This window comes from Clinocottus analis, unplaced genomic scaffold (assembly GCF_023055335.1).
Source record: "Clinocottus analis isolate CAN_PGR_092001 unplaced genomic scaffold, fCliAna1.0.p SCAF_22, whole genome shotgun sequence".
NCBI classification, from domain to species: domain Eukaryota; kingdom Metazoa; phylum Chordata; class Actinopteri; order Perciformes; family Cottidae; genus Clinocottus; species Clinocottus analis.
Genome location: NW_027175954.1, coordinates 6,395,331 through 6,417,949, shown reverse-complemented (window position 1 = coordinate 6,417,949; position 22,619 = coordinate 6,395,331). Strand labels below are relative to the sequence as shown.

Sequence of the window (22,619 nt, the reverse complement as noted above, 5' to 3'; positions counted from 1 at the left end):
GTGTAGGATAACAATATGCAGTACTGGAAGAACAAAAAGAAATGAACATCCACAACTGTTGTCACACATCCACTTGGAACATCACCACTAAAATATGCAGCTGCACAGGTCCGCATGAACATGTTTGACAAAAAAGCCGAGACCTCAAAACATCAGCTCTCAACTCTACTTGTCAGTGACTTAAAAAGAGCCTCCGTGACAAACGCCTGCTTGGCTTTCGCGGAAACGGTCATCGTGCTCTGAAAAATTAGTTCCAAAGCCAAATATATTAGCACGCAGAAAAATTAGGTGTGCAAGCACAAATGGTAAACATGTTGCAAGGTGATGATGTTCTACTAGATGTGTGAATCATTTGTCAACCCATTTTTAAACTGTGTGCATGTTTTCTCAAAAGAAAAGTGATTGTGAATGTCTAATAGGAGCTCCAGTGATTTTAGTATTGCACTTTCATAATGTTTGGGGACTCATAAGAGACTGAACAAAATCTATACAGCAGAAGCAGAATCCTGACTTTTGGTCCCCAGTATGGGTCAAGCTTAAGAAATTCCCATTGATAGTATTTTCTTTAGACCGTATTTGTAAACGCATCTCCCCCCCCCCCATCCCACCCTCCCCTCAACTTGTAATGCAGCTTGCTGTGCTATAAATTTGCAGTTTTAAAGCCGTTTTACAGCCTGATAACATTCCAAGAATTATTTTCTCAGACTTGACAAAGCTTCTCCAGAGCCAGAAGACTGTATTATTCCTTGTGAATAATAAACTGATCTTGATTTGTTAGGTTACCTGCAGCGCAGAGGAGCGTACACTAAGTGCCACCACAGTATTGCTACTCATACTTCTTGAGAATTTCTGCGACGTAGGCTGAACTAAATTGCAGCCATGAATTGCACCAAATCAAATTCCCAATTTGAAGGTGATACTGAGGAGGTGAACTCTTGGTTTTGAGTTCTGCAAAACAGTAAAAGGTGATACATGTTCCTTGCTGCAGAGAGTACATCGTGTCAAATCACACCAGCTGGCCGTTGGCTGTGTAAGTGCATGGAAATCCAGCAGAGGGAGCCACATGATGTCGGCTAACAAATATAAACAGGGGGGCTTCAGCCACGATGAGCACTACGAATAGGAATGGCACTGTTTAGTGTGGTTAAGTATGAAAGTCACATGATAAACACTGTAACACCTGTATACACCTGGAGACCATGTTCAATATGCAACACAACACCCTTGTGCTCGGTTAGAGCTGCTTACACTCAAATCAAACTCCAATAAAGTGACATTTGATTTGAAGAGATTCACTTTCTGTACATGGTCCCTCTTCCCTCATTAATGGCACATTGGAGAAAACGCTCACTGGAATGAGGACAGACACTGTTACAAATGGCACCAGTGTTTTGAGAGACTGGCCTTATGGATCATCCTTGCAGCTAATGAAAAGCATCAGAGATACTACAACTATCAAAAACACTTGAGTCCAGGTTCATGACACAACGCTGTTTGTATGAGGAAGCAGAGGATGGTGGCAGAGGGTAAATGCATCGCCGTCATGCAATTGGCTAAGAAGACTGTCAAGGTATGTGTGTTACAGTGATGCTGCCCTTGCTCTCTCCACTGTGCCTGCAGCTGGTGCAGCATGTTCTTCTCCTGGGTGGAAGCAGTAAGTGTTGAAAGTTGTCCAGTTTCAAGACACAGTAGTGCAGGGGGGGCAGGCTGGAAAAGCCTTTACTCTATCCTTGACGCACAACCAAACATAAAGCTCCTGTGCCAAGGCTCTTAACCTTGAGTACTCAACATTTGTTAAGGAAAGCAATTTCTCTACAATGTCTTACTCCTGCCACCATTGTATGTACTTCTGTGGAAAGTATGTACGCTGTATAATGTGCTCCTGCCCACGCGCCGTTGGTGTTGAAGGTAGTCTTGAGTATATGTCAAGCATTAATACAGCGCTGTCCCCTAACTCCAGGCATTTCAAGAAAGAGATCTTGCTCTGTGCGACAACACGATCCTTATTTGTGGTGAAAGCAGAAGACGACTAAGAAAGGGAAATCTGACGTTTGTGTTTTGTTATTTGAGTCTGCACGCTGTAGGACAGGCCCTTCTTGTGATAAATAGTGTAATTTTCCAAAGAAGCCTTCTGACCAACAAGAACCAGTTATTGATTTCCCGCTTCCTGTATTAGTGTATGAGTTATGGGAGTATGCACATAGAGACTCTGCCCTGGTTCATCGTGGTGATCTTCTGTTGTTTCTGTCGGTGCTGCAGATTTTTTCAACCCCGTGGAGCGGGCTCAAAACAGCTGGGTCTTTTTGATTGACCGAGCCAAGATGGCGCCTATCCAAGACTTGAAGAATCTGCACAAATGATGTTAGCAGAGACTGTCTGCTTTCACATGGAGGATTTTGGAGAAGCCGGGTCTCTTTTTTAGAGCCTAAAAGAAAAAAGGAAAGAAGGGATATCAGAATCAAATTGTTTCAAAGACAATTCATTGTCTTTATACTATTTATGTCTCCTACCGTTAGCAGAATTATGGAAAACTATCAAAAACGATAAAGCATCGAGATGCAGCGGGTTGATGACTTTAAACATCACCTTAACAAAACTCCCTTTAAAAAAATGGAGGATTAAACATGAGAGAAGAACTTTGGCTTCCTTTTAACAGCAAACTTAAAGTGGGAGTGATAAAAATACACTGCTTTTGTCGCGCTTACCTAACTGCTGAGCAATCGGGCCATCTTGAGTGTGATATCCAAGAGGAACACACTGTAAACTGACTCATAAAAACAAAACATAAATAAAACCTGGGATTTCTCAGCTTTTATATCTCTGGGTCAGCTATATGCATGACCCCAGCCTCTGTGAGTTCACACCAGCACATCCACAACCAATCACCACTGGGACTTCCAGGATTGAGTCATGGTTTGAACAGTGTGTAATGTGATACAAATAGATACATCTTATCCTGTGAAGAAGTATTGGTCGAGATGTCAGTCATGTGCATAGAGTGTAGCGAAAGTCCAAGGACATGTTGGCTGAAAAAAGAAAGTAATTAGTGCAGACTTCGAAGTCCTCATTGCACTTAATGGATGGCAGAGGGGTTACAGAGTACAAGAATAATGTACCAAAAAAAAAAGTTTCTTCCTTTTGGGAGTGTTAACATGCACACAAAATATTATTTGTTCATATGCTTACAGATTATCGGGAAACTGAAAAGTTCAGCCAGATTGTGCAGAAGAAACATCCTAAGTCTTGATTTCCCTCATGGAAACTTGTCTGCACTTCCAATGAAAAGGGCGTGCTTTAACTGACATGGAAGAAAACCTTTTAAAATTCTTTGGAACGTGTGGCCGACACCTGCCTCCTTATTTGGTATCAGCACGTCACCAAAGCACTGAATCAAAACCAGACAGCCAGACAAGTCTAGGTGAGCCAGAAGACTAGTCAGAAATAAAAAGATTAGTCCCTATTGGGAGGGGCCGCTCGTACAACCCGTCGATATTGAAAGTATTATACAATCTGACAGGCAGCGTTCCCCTCTGTGCTGTCTGCAGCTGCGAGGCCCCGGCTGGCCCACGGCCGGGGACCGTACACTGTAACTACTGACATCAGAAAATGAAAAATAAAAACGGATCCAAAACCGATCCGGAGAGTGGACATGGAATGGATCGGATGTTCGGAGTCTTCTGCCCTATGGACAGTGTGACCCTGTGTGTGAGAAGGGGGTGATGTATGCTGTTACCTGAAGCTTGTTAACCATCTCATCAAACAGCTTTCGAGCTTCAGGACTGTTGGGGTCCTCAAAGTAGTCTTCTATACCAATCTGAACCACGACAGACTTCAGGTTGCGGCAAACACCTAAATGAGAGGAAGGAGAATTTAGGCAGCATGGATTATTTGGTGCTACTTTGGTGCCCTTACAGCTGCCTGAATGTAACAGTAACCAACATTGTTTTAGTAGCCTGACCGACAAAACAAATGTGGATAATGTGGATAATACCTCTACATCACAGAACTATTGCACAATATTGTCTTGTGGGACCAGTTTTAAGAATCAAATCAGAGTGGGAATACTACAGTTAACAGTTAAATTTTGCATAGTCTCGACAGGATCTTTGACAGTAAATCAGCAGTATTCAAACTCACTGTTGAAGTGGAGTAGGGCTTTGGGGGTGACTGGTGTGGAAGTGAGCACCAGCATCTCCAGACCTTTCAAGCCCTCTCTGCAAACCTCTGCTGCCACCTCCTGGTTGATTTCACTCACATGATCCAACTCCAGCACCTGCAGTCGCATACAGTTCCTCGCTGGTGGATGTAAAAGGTTGAAGGAGGTGAATGGAGGTGAGGAAATACAGAGATGGAGAAGATAGGGGAGTGTCGAGATAAGAGAAAACAGCAAAGGTTATAGTTGTGCACATAGACTTGTTTAAAGTCAAAACCAATTATGCTTGAGATGCAAATATATATATATATATATATATATATATATATATATATATATATATATAAATATATATATATATATATATATATATATATATATATATATATATATATATATATATATAGGAATGCATTAAAATTAAATCTACAGTAGAATTTAAAATTAAAGTTAAAATAAAGTGCACAGCCAGAAATGACAGTTTCATCATCTCTGTCCCCTTTCTGGTTCTGCACATGTGATTGTGGCAAAGATGTTTGAGTACTTCATTAAGTGCTGTATCTAAAATCACTAAAAGGAATTAAACTAAAAGCTGAATGGTATTTTTTAAAATATATATATTTACCAAGCGAGGCCAGCCCCTGAATGCCACATCCAGCTCCACCCACACCAAGAGCACGGAGGTGTGGCCAGCATCTTCCAATCGTCTGCAGGCATCGGTTACTGAAACGAGCAGGTTGTTGACTAAAAGAGACAAAAATACAGTCATTTGTCATTCATTTATCAAGCACGGATATCAGGACAGATACAATATTTGGTATTTAATGTATTTGTCTATTACCATGGATGTAGTGGCGCCACCTGAAGGGATATGATGTCTCTACAACCTGCTCCGAGGGCCCAGATCACTTCCTGGCCAACTGGATCTGTGGCACTTCTGAAACATGTAAGTGTAACGTTACACAAATCCCACACATGTCAACAGCACAAATCGGAGTATAGCCTTCTGGACTCATTCAAGCAAAGTCACTGGGGTTCAAACTGTAATATTTGTGCAGAGATGGGACCTGGGTGCTGGTCTACCTGTAGGTTACAGCCTGCAGAGCTCGGCAGTAGCAGCTGGCCAGCCAGAGTGAGCGATCCGTTAGCAGGTTGGGGCAGTGTGAAATCTTCAGTATCAGAAGGTTGCTTCCTGTGGCCTTTAACAACGCCTCCAGACCTTCTTCTAGACAGCCACTTAGATGGAAACATGAGGGAAGGTCAACAGAAAAAGACAGAGAGAGAGGAAGTAATTTGCCTGTCCTTCAGAACAGCACTTCTACCATTTATAGTACATAACAAAATTTCCTCCAGTGTTTGCACTTTGCAGAGACACAGGATGCAGTGTGTATGTTTTGTCAGAGCAGATTCAAGCTGCAATGGTTCTCTGATCCTTCACATAAATCATGTCGACACAAACATCTTCACTTTTTCCGATCAAATCAAACTTCTGTTCCCGTCTTCTTTCAGTCTTTCAGGAAATGAAAACTGGTGTTTAAGGTGTAGATCCAAATCAAATAGCACAAAAAAAAACCTCATCTCACCAATCACTATTTGAGGAAGTATTTAGTAAGTTATTCATTTCAATAGTTTACAAAGCAATGAATTCATTAAAGTAAAAATAATCTAGAATGCAGTATTTTATGGGGGGGAAAGTGTGTCCGGATGTCATTTCCTGTACATATGTCTATCTTACCGTGTGCTTTTAACATACTCCTCCTTGGTTTCCTTCTTGCCTCGCTGTCTTGGTTTGAGGTTTTGCAGGATGAGAGAGTGCGTCTGAGTGCACCACTGAGACATTGTGCTCAGGAACTAAAGCAGAAATACGTGGTTCAGATTATCTTCATAATGCACAGCAAAGATGACGCCCAACATGTTACTGCTTTGAATTTGCTACTGACTTATAGTCTGCAAACAGTATGTAGATGTTCACTATGCACCTTGGAAGAAATGCGAGCGTTCTCCAACAGCACTCTGGTCCACACAGCTGGGTGGCGAGCCACAAACTTCCAGTCCCGGCACACCTCAGCCGCTCTCAGCAGGGTTTTAGTGTCCAGATAGGTGAAGATACAGAAGAGAGCTGCGCGCATCTTCAGGATCTCTGGACTGATCACCTCGTTGGATCTGGACGGGCTCTTTTCGTGGCGGCATGGTTTGTAGACCCCATCAGATCGACCTGTGGGAAGATAAAGGCTTTTAACCCTCTTGAACACAATGTGGGGTTCTGCACAAGTTTTGGCCGTCAGACTGCTGCGTTAAAATTGGACAAGTTTTCAAGGAGGTTGGAGTTTGGAAAAAGAAAGTCACCATATTTTTAAGGTTTTGGTATATTCTGATACAAAATTGAAGCCTGGTCATGATAAATCCTGTTTATTGGCGTGATGTTTGAATCCACCCTAAGTTATGAATTCTATACAACCCATCCAATATTGTCTCTACCATTTTAGAAGTATTGTTACATCTCGTTAGGTTTTGAGTTTTAAAGACGCTGAATCATACATGGTTTCATTTAGTCTTTTAACTGGAATAGAGTAGAAAACTATTGGCTCAGCTGTCAGACTCTTGACAAAACTAAGAAAAGAGAAGATAACCTTTTAAATCGTAACCCTGGATGCCAGTAAGTTGTCTCAACTGTCATTACTTTCAGTACTGCAATTGCCATATTACATCTTTTAATGACTTTCTATTTATCAACCTGAATGCACTCCGAAGGCAGGAACTTGTTGGTCATTTCTATAGTTAGATGTGAGACGAGAGGATTGTGTACATTTGTATGTCTATATTTGGTGTTGAACCACTTGTTTTATATGATTTTATCTTTGCTTTTTGTCAAGCATTTTGTAGCAGCTGATTTTGATACTGAACAGCTGGAACAAATACACCTGATTATGATTAGCATTATATGAGTATGTAAACATATATGATAAAAATAGACAGAATACTGCAAGCTTTGAGAGCTGGTCTTCAGCTTATTTCCATTAACAAAAAACAATGTTTAAAAGATATTCCGTCACATGGTGGCGCCAACCTTCAACAAGACACTCAATGAGATTACATAATGTTGTCTTCCCTCTATTGCTATCTATTGGCTGATACCATGTGTCTAATACAAGTCTGTCTTATTCCTCGCAGCAAGATAGCTCCTAGATGACTCATTTCATCTTTGGCCTTGGAAGGTGCCTGCTCAAAACCATCAGGGCTATGAACCAATACTTACACTCTCGCTCTCTCTTCCTCTTTCTTTATCTCTCACACCACCTACGCTCAAGACTGCCAAATGCACTAAAAAAGCCGAGCTGTGCGTTACATGCTGAGAAAAAACTGTGTGATAGATACCATCTGATAAAACCTGGCAGAGACTCTCCAAATAAGGAGAACGACGTCATAGCAGAGGAATGCCAGTAACATGGTGATTTTCACGTGAGAAAAACCTTTTGAGTTCATGGGGCAGTCATGGCAGTTCATACCAATTTGTCATAGGCCTCTGGGCTGGCCCAGTTTCGCTCCATCCCGGACTGCATCAGTCCGCCTGATATTTAGAAGAAACCCGACAGCAGTTGAAGGAAAATGGAGGGCAGCAGTGAGTTTAAAGATTTTGGCAGCGCAGGAAGTTAACAGAGAGCTGCACAATCTGTGGTGGATCTGAAGAAAAGAGCGGGCATGATTGGCCGTCTGACTTGGCGACTCACTTATAGAAGCAAAGCTTAATATGAGAGAAGGCACTGAGATGACACAACAGGCAAACAGCGCTCTCACCAATACAAACATGTTCTGAAGACACAGACATTTGAGTGTTAATTGTCTCACAACAACAGCAATGTATGACTTGGTTTACTCATCGACAGACATATTGGTGGTATATAAAAGAGTGTTGAGTTGAACAAATGAAATGTATTATACCCTTTCTTGTTGGTTCGTCTCAGCTGTTCTTTTTTGTTCATGCAATGCTGGACAATTTTTTTGTTTTTTTGTTTTCTAATTGATGCTTCTAGAATTTGGACACATACAGTTTGGGGGTTATTTGTCTCAAGATGCTTTAAAAAAACACGTATCAGAGTGTTATCTTGCTTGTTAAAGCTACTGCTTTAAAAATATATTTTGGTGGCCGCTGTGGACAAAAGCAATAGTGGTTTGGAGCACCATAAAACATCTTTAGTTTTACTGCAGATGAGTCTACGCTGCTCTGTCCTGGTTCTAGTTCCCCATGCCTCCGGCAGCTTGGTGTCATTGTTGGCTCGCAGTGGGAACAGGCAAATCACCGAGGCAAAGCTCTGCTCCGGGCCCGAGGAGAAGCCACTGCTTCCCACCTCCCACCGCAGCATTAATTGCATGTAAAAGGGCGGCAACAAAGCCGGATCTGGGCGTGTCTGCAGTGGGCTCGCCGCTGACAGAGGACCGGCTGGAGTCTGAGCAGAAGGAGTTCTGGTGCACCTGCATGCTGTTATTGTTATTTGTCTGATTTCGTGGGGCCTCTCGCCCGATGACAGGTATTAAGAATAACTATAAAAAGGATTTTCTCATTGATGGTCTTGTTTAATTATAAAGGCCATATAGAGGCCTCAGCATTACATTGAGACTTTTTTGCAACCAGTTAAAAGTTCCTTGAAATATAGCTTTAAATAGCTAAACATTTGACCAACTGGCTTTGTAGCTAAGTTTACTCAAGTTCATTTATATAGCAATATAAAAATCAAAGGGCTGTAAAGCACACTACACTCTCTTTCCTTAGACTCTGGATTTTGATTAGAAAAACCTTGAGAAAATTACTTCAGAGTTGAAGTCATTTTTAATGAAATGTTTACATTGTTGTGTCTACATACCGCATTAGATACGGGGCCTCTTTCCTAAATGTTTAAATTAGAAGGTCATGGCTAATCCATGCTAGAATGAGCTTTGGTCTTTGACACAGCTCCAGCAACATTACAGCGACTGCATCTCAATCTGACCTAGATCCACATCAGTTACTGCTCTTATGGGAGTCGTTTTAAGGCCTTTGTTCTATGAATCCTGACTCCCGTGTGTCTGGAGGTTTGATTGGAGAGTGTTTGGCACAGTGTATAGTTCTGAAAATAAAGAACTTCCCAGAGAGTCGTTACCTGTGTTAGGGCGATATCCTGACCTGCCGTGGTGAGAATAGGGAGGGGCAGACTGCTGGACTTCAGCCACAGCTCTCCTGTCTTGTTCCCACATCTCCACCTCAGATTCGGTGGTCCGGGAGCCCACGTCAGACACGTCCCCTTCCTCGCCTTCGGTGCTGTTCCTGTAAGGTCGCCGTTGCCAGTTCTGGATAGCCTGTTTACGAAGACCCCAGTTCCTCGATCCTCCACCACCACATCCTGGGGAGTGCTCGTAACCTCCCTCCCCCAGCCGGCACTGCATGTGATAGTACTGAGCCTCGGGACAGTCCTCCATGGGATGCATCTCAACGCTGTCACTGTCGTAACCTCCAGAGCCTTGTGACACAGACTTGATCCGCCCTGATGCTCTGCAGGAAAAGAGAATAAAGTGTACCATAGATAAATGTCCCAAATTGAATTTGATAAAAGGCAATAGCAAACAGAAAAGTCTGTTCCAAAAGAACGAATAATTGAAGCAAACTTCAAGTTTTCTGGGAGTTTGTTCCAGATATGTGGAACATACAAACATGAATGCTGCTGGTGGGTACATTGTGTTTGTGTCGGACAGAGCCAGACTCGCTGTTTCTCTCGTTTCCAGTCTTCATGCTAAGCCAAGCTAACCAGCTGCCATCTACAGCTTCATATAAGGGTCCAAAAAGCAAAACTATATACTCTGGCATCAAAACACCATCTCTAAATTTTATGGGGACCTGTTCATTTGATCCCCCTGATTATTATTTTCTGTAGAAATTTCAGTTCTTTCAGCACAGAGTAACACCCTGAGAGTTCCAATGAGGAAAAATGTATCATTGTTATCAATTAATTTGGCAGTACTCAAAATGAACCACAAATAGGTAGCAGCTGCTTTTCAGAGTATTTATGAGGGCAGCTTTTGTACATACTGCTACAATACTTAAAATAAGCAAACGGTAAAGACAAGTAACGAACATACAAACATCAGCCTCTCAAAAAGTAGAACATTTATTGTTTTTTTTTCCCATTTCTGCTTTCTCAGTGCGCCTTCCTCTTTCTCTCATCATTATACGGAGAGTGGAAGCTTCTTCATAAATCCTTTTAGGAATAAAAAGATGATCACAGATTATACTGCAGGTAGTACTTGTGGGGGAAAGAATGCACCGAAGATGAGATGCAAGTCGTGCAACAAATATGAATTTAGATTATGTCAAATCAAAACAGAGCAGCGTGTTCATGGTTTCAACCATCTAAATTGTGGTTCATTACAGTTGAATGAGTTGGTTGCAAAGCAGTAACCTGATGAAAACTGCTTAAATGTTTTGTCAACATGAAACCAAAAGCAAGATTTAATGACATGAATTGATTCCAATCATAAGAAGCTCATGATTAGCAATTTCTAATGAATGATTTTAGGGTGTGTATTCAAAATGCAAATCAGCATCCAAGAGAAAATATTTTTTTTAAAAAGGCTCAATATTCATTGGAAGAAATGAGATATGCTGTTTGGAATTGAATGGAAGCACAGGAGAGTAAGCAAAAACTGATTTTGATATATATTTTTTCCTCTTTATACAGGAATGAAGAGCAGTACCCCCCATAATAATTTGGGGTGTACAGGGCATTACATTCAGTTGTGAGTTGCTTGGAAAGGGTTGTGTCTCTTAGTTCACTAGTTCTCTTGATTTTGATATTTAGAAGAGGAAGATTTATCATTTGTAATAATTAAATAGATAAAAATGTATTTCAAGCAAACTGTCAGAGGGACACATGCCGACACATGACCGTTGGTAAGATCAATATCAATAGATCACCAAAAATTAAGACCTTCATCCCTGATAAAGAACTATTAACACCTAGAAAGAAAGTTTAGAGAGTTGCTGTTGTGGCACTGTGTGTATGTCGTGCCATCAGTGATTCAAAGGAGAAAGGCCTGGCAGGTTCTCTGTGACGTCACGTGAGGAAACACATTCACATACCAACTGGGAAGGACAGTCGTGTTAGTCATAGCATTATGGTGCAGCCATGTGTCTGAAATCTCGAGCAGGGACACAGAAATACTTCAGTCACACCTCATGGAGAGAGACACCTAACCTGTACCTCCCCCTCTACTGACAGTAGACAAAACAGCTTACGGCATTGTTTTATTTATTATATCACAGTTATTTAATGTGAATATCTTAATTAATTCATGTGAGAGTAAAACTACACGCATGAGAAGATGCTCTGTCTTCAATAGCAAACGAGCTGCATGCAGTAAATCTGTTAGCGTGTAAGTAGTGTAGGGCTGCGACTAACAGCTATTTTCATATCACCCCTGCTCTGTGGCTTCAGGGGTCCTGTTATATTTCTACAAAACTGACAGACTGTTTCACTACATCAGCTCTTACGAGGTAAGAAAGAGGAGGTGCACCAAATTCAATCGTTAGCCAAGAGCCATAAAATCTCCAGCTGGACCAGAAAACCTGCTTTGTATTATTTGTTTTAATCCAGACAGAATAAAAGACAGAAATATTGTCTTTCTGACAAATACAATGTTTGCTCGTGAGGGTCTACAGTTGTACCATTAAAGCACTTCGTGGTATCAGAAGTGTTCGGATGCATTACATTTCAGAGGCGGAAAATGACGTGTAGATGTGCAATAGGAGCAGTGTGCTCACTTACCCTGTGCTGGGGGACGAACGTCGGTCTGAAACTTGGTACATGCCTCTTGTGCTCCCAGAGTTGCTGGAGTTTCTCTGGAGGGACACAAAAATGCAGGAAAAAAAAAGTGCTATCAGTGATAATTACACAGTACCTGTACGCTTCCTGAGACATCCCCTGGCTCAAGCGTATTCCTTAGTCATATCAGTTAGTCATATATCACTTAGTCATATATCACTTAGTCATATATATATATATATATATATATATATATATATATATATATATATATATATATATAATATATATATATATATAATATATATATATATATATATATATATATATATATATATATATATATATATACACATACACACACCCATATTGTGTCCAAAGTTAACAAAAGTGTTCACCCTCTGTGGAGCATGAATCTACCAAATAAATGATATGCCAAACCTAAAATGCATTGTATTTTGCCAAATAGTGATGCTGCAGGAGGAGACCACAGTTAATAGGAATCATCCACAGGGGGTCATGAATATCCATGACAACCTTCATGGCAATCTGGCCAGTAGCACGCCAGACCTCTTGCTCCTGGACCGATTGACTGACCAGTCAGTCAGTCAGTCAGTCAGTCAGTGAGTCAGTGAGTCAGTTAGTCAGTGAGACAGTCAGTCAGTCAGTCAGTCAGTGAGTCTTACGCAACACAAATAACCCTTCAGCATCTTTACTACTCCACGAATATTTGGCTGTGGCTGTAGAGGCAGGGGAGAATTGTTTTAAGGGTATTTGATTGGCGGGTGTGCAGCCTGACTCTCACTCTGTATATTTGCCTGAGAGCAAAATCCTCCAAGTCAGTTTTGTGCCTGTGCATTGAAGTATGTGGTGTATAGTGTTTTGTATGTGCGTGTGAAGCCCTGCCAGGTGGAACTGTGCGTACCAGACTGGCCGACGTGCCACTGAGGGATAATGTACACAGTCTCTCTCTCTCTCTCTCGCTCTCTCGCTCTCTCTCTCCTTCTACTCACACAGCTTGTTTTTGTCATATTGCCAGTAAAGAAAATGGACCATGGAGGAAACAGCCAAACACCAACCATTGCTCTGATTCCTGGCCAGCTTTCAGTGAAAGCACAAAAGGGACAAATCTCTGAGAAATGAGCAGGGGGTGAAACTCAAGTTTTGGTCTTAAACTGAATCAATTCTCTATTTCTTCCTCTTCTTGTTGCTCTGTTAAAAGACCAAAGGTTTATGAAATACTATGATCGAATTAAAGGTATCGCCACTTTCCACTTCCTCTGAAGAAAACATGAGATTGAGCTTGAGTAGAGTCGAGAGTGTGAGCAGGAAACAAGCCATCATCGCTTCTCTCACTGTCAGTCCTAAAATACCTCTGTCGCTCTCAAAACCTGTCTCCTAGGAGATAAGGGCGACCTCGCTGATGTCGTGACAGAGAGACGGAGACTGAGGTTGTGAGGTTGGTTGGGTGACATCTCCGGGCTTCCCTTGACGTGTAACAAGGTGCCAACCAGCCTGTGACTCCACACTTGTACTTGTCATCTTGATTATTCACAGTCCTGCAGGAAACTGACTGGTGTTTAAATCCAAAGAGAGGACATCTAAATATAGGAAGCAGTGTTTTGGGTCAATCGCAGGTCTAATAGTTGAAACAAAAATTGCCTGTTAAAATGTATGCAACAAAATCAAGTTTGCTAGAAAAATGCCACGAAATTATTTCAGACGGCTTTGCAACTGGTCAATGTTCTCTCATTTCTCTCAGATATGTACAACATTACGTCTGATTCAAAATCCTGTCGCAACCTGAAACAAGAGCAAGAACTGGTTTCCATGGCAGCACGCAGATCTGTGCATGAAACAAGTCACCTCTTTTTCAAGAGATGTTGGATAATAATTTGAATAAGTGACACTTTTATTGTCGCATAATAAGGCAAAAAAGAGCAGCGGGGGAAATGCCACAATGGAAGCTGGAGAAAGCCTGAGGGCAAAGGGCTGATCTCGAGCTTCCGGACCAGGAGGAAGCTTTTCATGCGAGTCCAGTCTCTGGTCAGCATGTCCTCTGCTGCAGAGCTTCACTATTTCTACTGTTCTGATGCTAAGCAGACAATGATGTAACCTCTAATTCAACTTTACAACCATTAGACCAAACTTCATAATGGATAAGCAACACTAAAAAACAAAATGTGTTCGACACAAACACTACGTGACAAATATACATGTTTTATACACTGGTTTTGAGGGTTTGGGTATGGCCTCTTAGTTTTAACGAAGGGAAATTGGACATGTGTGCTTCAGCTTAGGTGTTATGAACTGTTTTAATATGACAGTTATTGTGCACAAACTAACAGCCGGGTTCATGAAGAGATTCAACCCAATTTTTTGGACTGGACTTACCTACACAGTATTTTAAATAACAAAATGCATTGATGCAAATTCTTTGTATTGTGGCTTTGTTCAACCCCCCGTCACCCAGGCCGACTCTGAGAGTTAATCAAAACAGAACGGATTGAATTGAACAAGAAACCATCATTGAAATTCGGAAGAAAGACAGCTAATGCTAACTGTTAGCAGCCGGTGGGCAGCACAATCCAGTTATGCTAAAGAATGCAAATAAACACCCTTAAACCCATGTGCCTTTCATTAAATCAAACATTTCTCAACCATACCTTGTGACTTCAAGAGGTACATTTTACATTATAAAAAACCTCTGTGCAAGGCTAAATTTAAGTTATGCTTGTACAGTCAACAAGGTAATGATTGATTTCTGTAACAAGAGGAACAACAAATGAGCTAAATGACTCAAAAGACCTCAAGCACACATCCACAACACATTTACAAACACACTCTCTTCTTATGTGTAGATTTTGAGTTGGATTAAGTTCAACATAGGAAAGTCCTGGACAGCTACTGTACTTCAGCTCTATAAAGAAGAGTCAACCTTAAAGTCTATTATGTGTTCGACCTGTGTTGCATTACAAGGACATTACTCAACATAATCAATGCTTATGCACTATTCAACAGCAAAACAAGAGAGAGAGCTGGCATTCTGAGTGTTGGATGGCAAAACAAGAAAAAAAGCAGGATCACAGTGTTATGAAATAATAGTTTTATAACACTGTGATTTATATATAATTGTCAAGTTGTCTGATTTATCATGACAATTCAAATGTGCGACAATGTTCAATCTGAAACAGCTCGTATAACTTGAAAAGGGCATTTTTAAAGGGATGTCTGTATTGTTGGGCAGTTCAATGTAATCTGTATCTATTTGTAAATCACACAATGTATATTGTATTATGATGTGTTGCCTGGACAGTCTGAAAACAGGAAATGTCCAGAATGTCATCAATTCAGTCTATTCTGAAAACGTAAGGAACACAAATGATCTGTTTTGCAGAGTGTTTCCAGCACTAATCAATGCAACAGAAGATGCATGGTAATAGATGATTGTCTCACCTGGCGTCCATTGCCCTTTGAGGCCTGGAGGCTGCAGCGTCCCAGGCTGCCGTTCGGTGTGGTGCCACAGCTGCTGATGATCTGCAGCTGTTTTTCAGCGCGATCCGCTCGGTCCAGCAGCTCCTCGATGAACTGCTGCAGCCGCACCTTGGCATTGGCTTCACGTGCCGCCGTCTCCTGAAGGAACTGGTCAATCTGGGCGACTTCCCTAAGGGAAGAGAGGGGAAGGGCAATATTAAGAGGACATTCTTAATATTTTGAGATATGCTCTCTTAACTGTCTCATCAAGGGGGAAATGACCAAACTACCTTTGCTTGGCTTGAAAACGTACATGTGCAACTTCACTTTCAGAAAAATAAAGTTGAAATGTCTCTTACACTCATGGAACATGCCGTTCTGTCCTTTTTGAGATTATGCGCTACGAGGCTTGGTGACAGAGTTAAACATACAATACCAATACGAAGAGAAGGAGAGAGAGAAGAGGAATAGAGGGTGAGAGAGCAGCTGTATTTATATTGCTGCAGGCACAGCGAGGCCAAGTTCCCATCATTTAAGGGACAGTGTGTTACTCAGATACAGAGGCAAACAAACCAGGAATTCAGACAGTGTTAATAGTTGTCTGCAGCCTGCGAGGCAAACTCCATGTTTACTTCCCTGCAGTGATTCTGTTCGGTGTCATCTAAAAAAAAACATGATGATGATCATGTGTAAGATCTGGTGACTCAAATTTTTTTAAATGTTCAGATTTGATTATCTAGATTATATTAATTTCATGAATCAAAATCCTAATGTTCAATAGGTGCAGTCTCTGCATTAGTGGGAAGTGGCCTTGACATATGTCCAAGTTAAACAAAAAAATGTCAATGGAACATGTACTACCTTAGTCAACAAACAATGAAGAAACAAAGACATTCAAAGACATGACTGAAGCCACCTCGGTCCTCATACAGCTCTGTTGGTTCTCTCAACATAACTGAATATGTTTCACCACTTGGAGGCAGCAGAAACAAGTTGTGAAAACCACATTATGATATAAATCAACATCTCTTCAGTTGATATTGGGAATTTGTTAGTGAACAGTTGTTTATTTACGCATCCAGCAGATAGGAAGGATCTTTATCATTCATTTATATCTTTGTGTCCACAATCAGCACATTTGAGCTCAATATTCATCATCTCCTTTGAAATCATTTTTTTGTACAAACCTTTTTAGCCGCGATATGCTCCCCTATGTCCACCAGTTAGTCTCTGTGTCCGTCTGCCATTAGCTGCTGAGCGGGTCATGTACATTGGGTTTATCAAAGCTTTGCTCGCTGAAAGCAACGCTATGAGAGCAGTCAGAGTAAAGTTAGACAGCTAACAATGAGCTGAAACTCTGAGGGAAGCTGCAAATGCTCTAGAGGTTCACCATTATGAGCAGTCCCTTGTCACACTGTATTCACATTGTCCTTTATGTGATGTTATTAGAAAATGTACCTACTTTCACACATTTCTCTCAAGGTCTACAACTGACAATAATTTAGAGTTTGTCGTTCATTTTTGGTTTCATCCAGACATTATGTATTCAGTAATCGTCAAATGCCTACCATCATTTCAGAGACCAAAGTGATGTCTTATGTTACTTATGTGACAAGCAACAGTTCAAAACTCAAAGATTTTTTATCCACACAATAAACAACAAGACAAGCGGCCAATTATTTTCTTTGTGTCCTTATAAACAACACAACCCTTTACTGTCCAAGCAATGCAGTCAGGAGAACGTAATGAGACAATTCAGACATTTGACCTTGACAAAGCCAAATGAATCATTAAAAATGGCTTGGACCATCACTGCAGACATAAAATCTGTTTTCCCTCCAGTTTAAAATAATTTGAGCTTGTGAAATAAGCCGAGCTGCGCATCGGGATGGCTTCTTTAACATTCAACTGAAGTCAAACACCCTACTACATTCCTACTACATTTACCATACCATTGCACAATCCATCCAAAATCAGTTACAGTGAATTTTCCAGAAATGGGGCATTCTCTGATAAAAAAAAATAAATAGTTTGCCATCTGGCTCAGTTAACATGTTTTTATCCTCAGGCAAAGATTTAAAAAAAATATCACTCCAAAATTAGTCAAGGTGTTTGACTGCACGGTAGAAATGAAAGCACATATCAAATCTATGAGTGAACAATCAGTGAATCAGCAAATGATATCAAAATGAAGTGGCCATTAGTTTTCTTCTGTGATCAATAACATTTGGAATTAGTCTCTTGGTAATAGCACATAATGTGAGATAATATGATTTTGATCTACTTAGGAATCACTGGGCCCATTGCAATTAACTGTGAAGTAATTACAAGATACTCATTGTATTACTGGACACGCGACTATGTACATTCACAGAAAAAACAACCGGGATCTCATAGGAGACAAACTGAGAGGAGGCAAGGTCTGGTTTCCACATAATGGGCTTGTGGCGGGTGGTAACACTAATAACAGGTAATTAACAAAGGTATGATGATTAACTCCAAATCAAGTAGTAATACCTGCACAGCTCCTTGCCTAAAAGTAAACAACATATGATGGTAGTTTCGTGCAATCACGATAATTACCAGCAATTAACGCATCCTTTCCCTTAAATTACTTCATGCATTGTCTTGTGTACTTCCAAAGTGGTAACTACCAAAAACGCAATAAAAAGCCTACAGCATCCTTTTTAATTCAAAACTATCTTTCCAACAGAGAGATGATTATTTATTCACTTTTCTTGCAGCCACTCAATGACCAGCACACCAACAAACTCCCAAAACAAAAGTCCCAAAGCCAAGCAATCAAAGGTTACTCTGCTGCTTCACAGTGCAGCTTAAGCATACACACTTAAGTGACAATAAAAAGAGCCGAGCCATGCGGCATCACCTTAGCAGCATGCAACTGGTGGTCTATGAGAAAATAACCCTACTTCTCACTTGATGTATTACCTCAGTAAATATTGTAAGCAAAAGTGTATGGTCTCAATCACTCGTTTCAAGTCTTCTTCAACACAGCATGATGTTCATTTAGTAAATTATGATCTCATTTGCAGTGAAATCAACCATAAGCAGGGTAAGCTTTAGGGTGTGGCTACATGGTGATTGACAGTTCAACCACAGGTCGATGTGGTCTAACACCACATTGTCTGCTCTGGGAGTTGTCCGTGTTTTCATCTTAGAACGTCAACCCTTTCACAATGTTTTCAGTTCATCAGAATTGTAAGCTTTTTGGTCGATCCAATTACTTCCAAAGGCTACCCCTGATTGTGACACACTGCTTGAATTTAATTTAGTTTTAACCCAGCTTTGGTCTCTTGGTAAAAAAATGTTACGCTCTTTTACTGTGACTGAAGCTTCAAGCACCATTCATTTGAGAGATTGAGACAATGAAATAGTATACAATGTTGATATGACAATCTTACTTAAATACAGCAAAGAGTTGCACCGTTATACATCCAGCGGACCCAGAGAAACGATGTCATTCACTGAGAATTATTTTTATGCGTTTACTGTGTTTATCTACGGTATCTGTGCTGGTCGTGTATAGATCTTTATCGCTGAAAACAGCTGCCTGCTGTGTCTGGAAACAATGCTGGTGAGAGCGGTGAGATTGGACCAAAACAGTGAAAACAATACAAAGAACTGCAAGGAGTTAAAAAAAATTCAGAGAGCTGAGGGGAGCTGCAGAGTTGAGCGATGTATTTCTGTGGGTTCATCACTAAGAGTGACACCTTTCACATTACACCTTTAATCTATTGTTTAAATTATCATATTTATGAGTGCAGCTTTAAACACCCATCATCCTCCACTTTGCACTTTTATATTGTTCCCTCTGTTGCATTCATTTCTCTTTAATTTCCTTTGAAACACGTTTCTATCTTTGCATGTTTTGTTTCAATGTTTCTGTGTATTTCCTGTTTATGTATCATGCAATTACGTATGATGCACTTTGAATTTCCTTCATGTGTGAAATAACGGTGCTTTACCTGATAAGAACATCAAAGCTTTGTGCAATACAAACACAAGACCAGCTTTCATTAGTAATCAGGTTTTGGATAATCGCTTTTAACTCAAAATATGTCATTAGTGTACAATTAATAGTGTACAATTAAAGAGTGCAAGTATCATTATTTTAATTCAATGATTGGAGCTGTACCTAATGTGGTGTATGATTAAGCAGCCTGAAGCCAAAGTTCTGCACTCATTATTCAAGCTTATAAACGAAAAGCAACAACGACTGAGCACTGTTTTTAGTTCAGCCTCCAGTATAATGACATATAACTATCTCACTGCTGCTATAGAGTAGCTGAGTTAGGATCGCATGGACCGTACAATGTGTTTTGGCATCCAAATTACAATGCATTTGTAATCTCAATTAATAATTTAACATATCAAAATTCTGTTCTGACTGGAGACAGATGCACCTATTCCACGAGGAGGAATGTGTTAGAAGCAACACAGGAAAGCCTTTCCCTCTCTTTTTCTGTGTTTGAAGTAATGCATGGATGCACCAGCAGCTTAACCACTCAGCTGAAGGAACCTCACTCAGCTTGGAAATCTTTATGGAGAAGAAGCGAGGGAATTAGGAATTTGATCGAACGACTGAAAAAAATGATGGAGGGAGGGCCAAGGGGATGGGAAGGAAGATAATATGTCTTCACTGGATCCTGGGAAACTTGCTAAAAAAAAAAGAGGATAATACCAGAATTAAAGAGTATAGAAGAAAAAAAGAGGCTTGAAGCTGATAAAAAAAAATCCTAAAAGATGAGGGATTGAGCACGAAGACCGTGAGGAAAAACCTCGCAGAGGCTAAAGCAACACAGAGCAAACAGAAACCTGAAGTCTTGTGGAAGTAGCAAACACAGGCGGTTTGACAGAAGAGTGGAGAGAAATGGGATGTGGCTGCTTCCTGTTGTCAATCCTGATTTCAAGACACACACTCGGATGTACACACATGCCTCGCTCTCAAAGCGCGACTCACTCCAACACCTCAGAAAGAAAGCCTCAAGGTGACAAACATGCTTGTGTGTTCACCTGGATATGATTTTTCTATTTTTCTTTGTAAAAGAAGACATTTTCTTATATTTCAGGAGCTGAAAAAGAAGACAGCCATCTTTGCGGGGCGGTTTGTTAAGTCTGGGGCGTGATTCAGAAGAAACGACTCGGCGGTGGCTCCATGCTGAATTCACACCGTGCTCATAACGCCGATTCACATTGGTGGACGAGGGGAAACCATATTTGTGACCATTATCTTTGTTTCCATTTTGTGTGTATGTGTGTGTGTGTGTGTGTGTGTGTGTGTGTGTGTGTGTGTGTGTGTGTGTGTGTGTGTGTGTGCGCGTGCGTGTGTGTGATGTGTGTATATGTGTGTGCATGCGTGTTCTATGCTAATTTGCTTCCTTGCCAAGAACTAGAAGAGAGATTGGATAACAGTCTAATATTGTATTTGTAAAAATGTACCTGTAGCAAGCAGATGGATAGCTTAGCTTAACATCAAGACTGGAAACAGGAGGAAAAGCTAGCCTTAGCCACCAAAACACCCACATGACCCACTGATTAAAAGTTCAAGTACAGTTAATTGTGTAAAGTAGATTCATAAGACCAAGACAGCATGTTCTACTGTGATAAGAGTGTCCTAAAACAAAGTTTCACGAACAACAGAAAGGATTTACTGGCTAGGAACAGTGTGTCTGCTATGTAAATAAAGTAATCAAATATTGATTAAATCTTTCTTCAATCACTATTATTGCACAACCCTGCATCTCCCCATTATCAACATTACCTTCAGAATGTGCCCAAGTTTCCATCATCTACCTGCATCTACACCTCCCTCCTATCTCTTATATTTATATCGTCACACACTTCCGATTGATCTGTTCATAATTGAATTAAACATTATGTAGAAGCGCAAAGCTCTGGTACAAACAATATGCCTCACTCAACACAATCACTAATGCACAGCAGTAGGTTACAGTGCTGCATTTTATTATTTTTCCCTCACATTCCCCTTCAGTATCCAAACAACAAACACTGGTCTTGCTCTCTGCTGCTTTCCCCCAATTAGATGACGAGAAAGGGGATTGTTTGCCTGATATTCATTTAAAATCTTTTGCCTTCTTGTCCCTTCAAGCATATGGAAATAGCAAAAGCTCCAGTCTTGTAAAATGTAGGCTTGCTATTACTCAAATGAAAATGAGCTTTGAAGACCTCAAAAGATGTCCTATATGCCACTGCATATGTCCAGAGAAATAATGAGTAGCTGAGCCTTCAATGTTTCATTTCCCGACAAATTATTATCAGCCATGACAAATAGGCTGTTATTACTGTTAACAAGTATGGCGAAGACATCCAGCTATAACAGGCATGATTAATAAGGCATGCTATTCTGAAGGCTTTTGTTTTAATGCTAATAACAATCACTGGTCAGCCTCCTTTCAAAGATGTCATCATATCTGGCCGTTAATTCAAAATAATGCCTCATTAATATTAAAGAGCAGAGATGATTGACTGAAAGGCTGCATGAGGAAGACGAGGCTGATGCATGAATACAAGCTTTCTCCGATCTAACAAAGGACAGCTGCTTGTGTCTCATTGTGTTTTGACACCTGGATCAAATAGTGATTTTTTTTTTTTAACGTAGAGACAGATTCAGTGGGCTACATTGTGTTATGGTGTCATAATGTCACACATGTCTTTGCATTACACAAAAACACATCAAGAGAACGCCGGCATGAGGAGATGTGTAGGGAGAATGGCTACTCGAGAAGAAGATGTGAGACAGACAAGGATGAAAGGGTGAGCGAAGGGATGATGAAAGAGATGCAGGCTGAAGCCTCTGATAGAAAAAAAAAAACAATAACAAAGACTGGTTTTCAAAGAAACCAGTTATCCACGTCTTGGCTTCGACCAATCACGGGAGAGTAAATATTGTATTATGGCTCAAATCAGTCCTCTCAAAACTGAAGCTCCTGTTACAAATGATACAAGGCTGAGTCACCCAGGGATGCAACAGCAAGGTGATCGCATTGACAAAAATGACATGAAATGGATCATTATATCATTATGGGAGAAGAGGCCACCTGAAATTCCTTCTCAAAAACAGAGAATGAATCTGTCGTAAAATTCTTGTTTGCATGATGACAGTGATGTTTCGTACTGTGCAATCGTTTTGCAGAAGTGCAACTGTAAAACAATAGAAATAT

The 22,619-nt window shown here is 40.6% G+C and overlaps 1 protein-coding gene across 2 annotated transcripts in view; it reads right to left on the bottom strand.

The window, feature by feature from the left end:
• Positions 1-617: 617 nt before the first annotated feature.
• The window catches only part of fbxo41 (F-box protein 41), a 40,596-nt gene continuing 18,594 nt past the window's right edge, over positions 618-22,619 (bottom strand). Inside the window, exons 4-14 of one of the 2 annotated variants that reach the window (XM_068589095.1) lie at positions 15,400-15,607; positions 11,947-12,020; positions 9,289-9,677; positions 6,133-6,368; positions 5,889-6,004; positions 5,237-5,389; positions 4,995-5,090; positions 4,779-4,897; positions 4,138-4,296; positions 3,734-3,849; positions 618-2,425 (exon numbers count right to left, since the gene is read on the bottom strand). In XM_068589095.1, coding sequence (XP_068445196.1) covers positions 2,363-2,425; positions 3,734-3,849; positions 4,138-4,296; positions 4,779-4,897; positions 4,995-5,090; positions 5,237-5,389; positions 5,889-6,004; positions 6,133-6,368; positions 9,289-9,677; positions 11,947-12,020; positions 15,400-15,607 — 1,729 coding nt within the window. In that variant the 3' untranslated portion in view covers positions 618-2,362. The remainder of the gene's footprint in view (positions 2,426-3,733; positions 3,850-4,137; positions 4,297-4,778; positions 4,898-4,994; positions 5,091-5,236; positions 5,390-5,888; positions 6,005-6,132; positions 6,369-9,288; positions 9,678-11,946; positions 12,021-15,399; positions 15,608-22,619) is intronic. The other variant, XM_068589096.1, reaches the window with a different exon arrangement.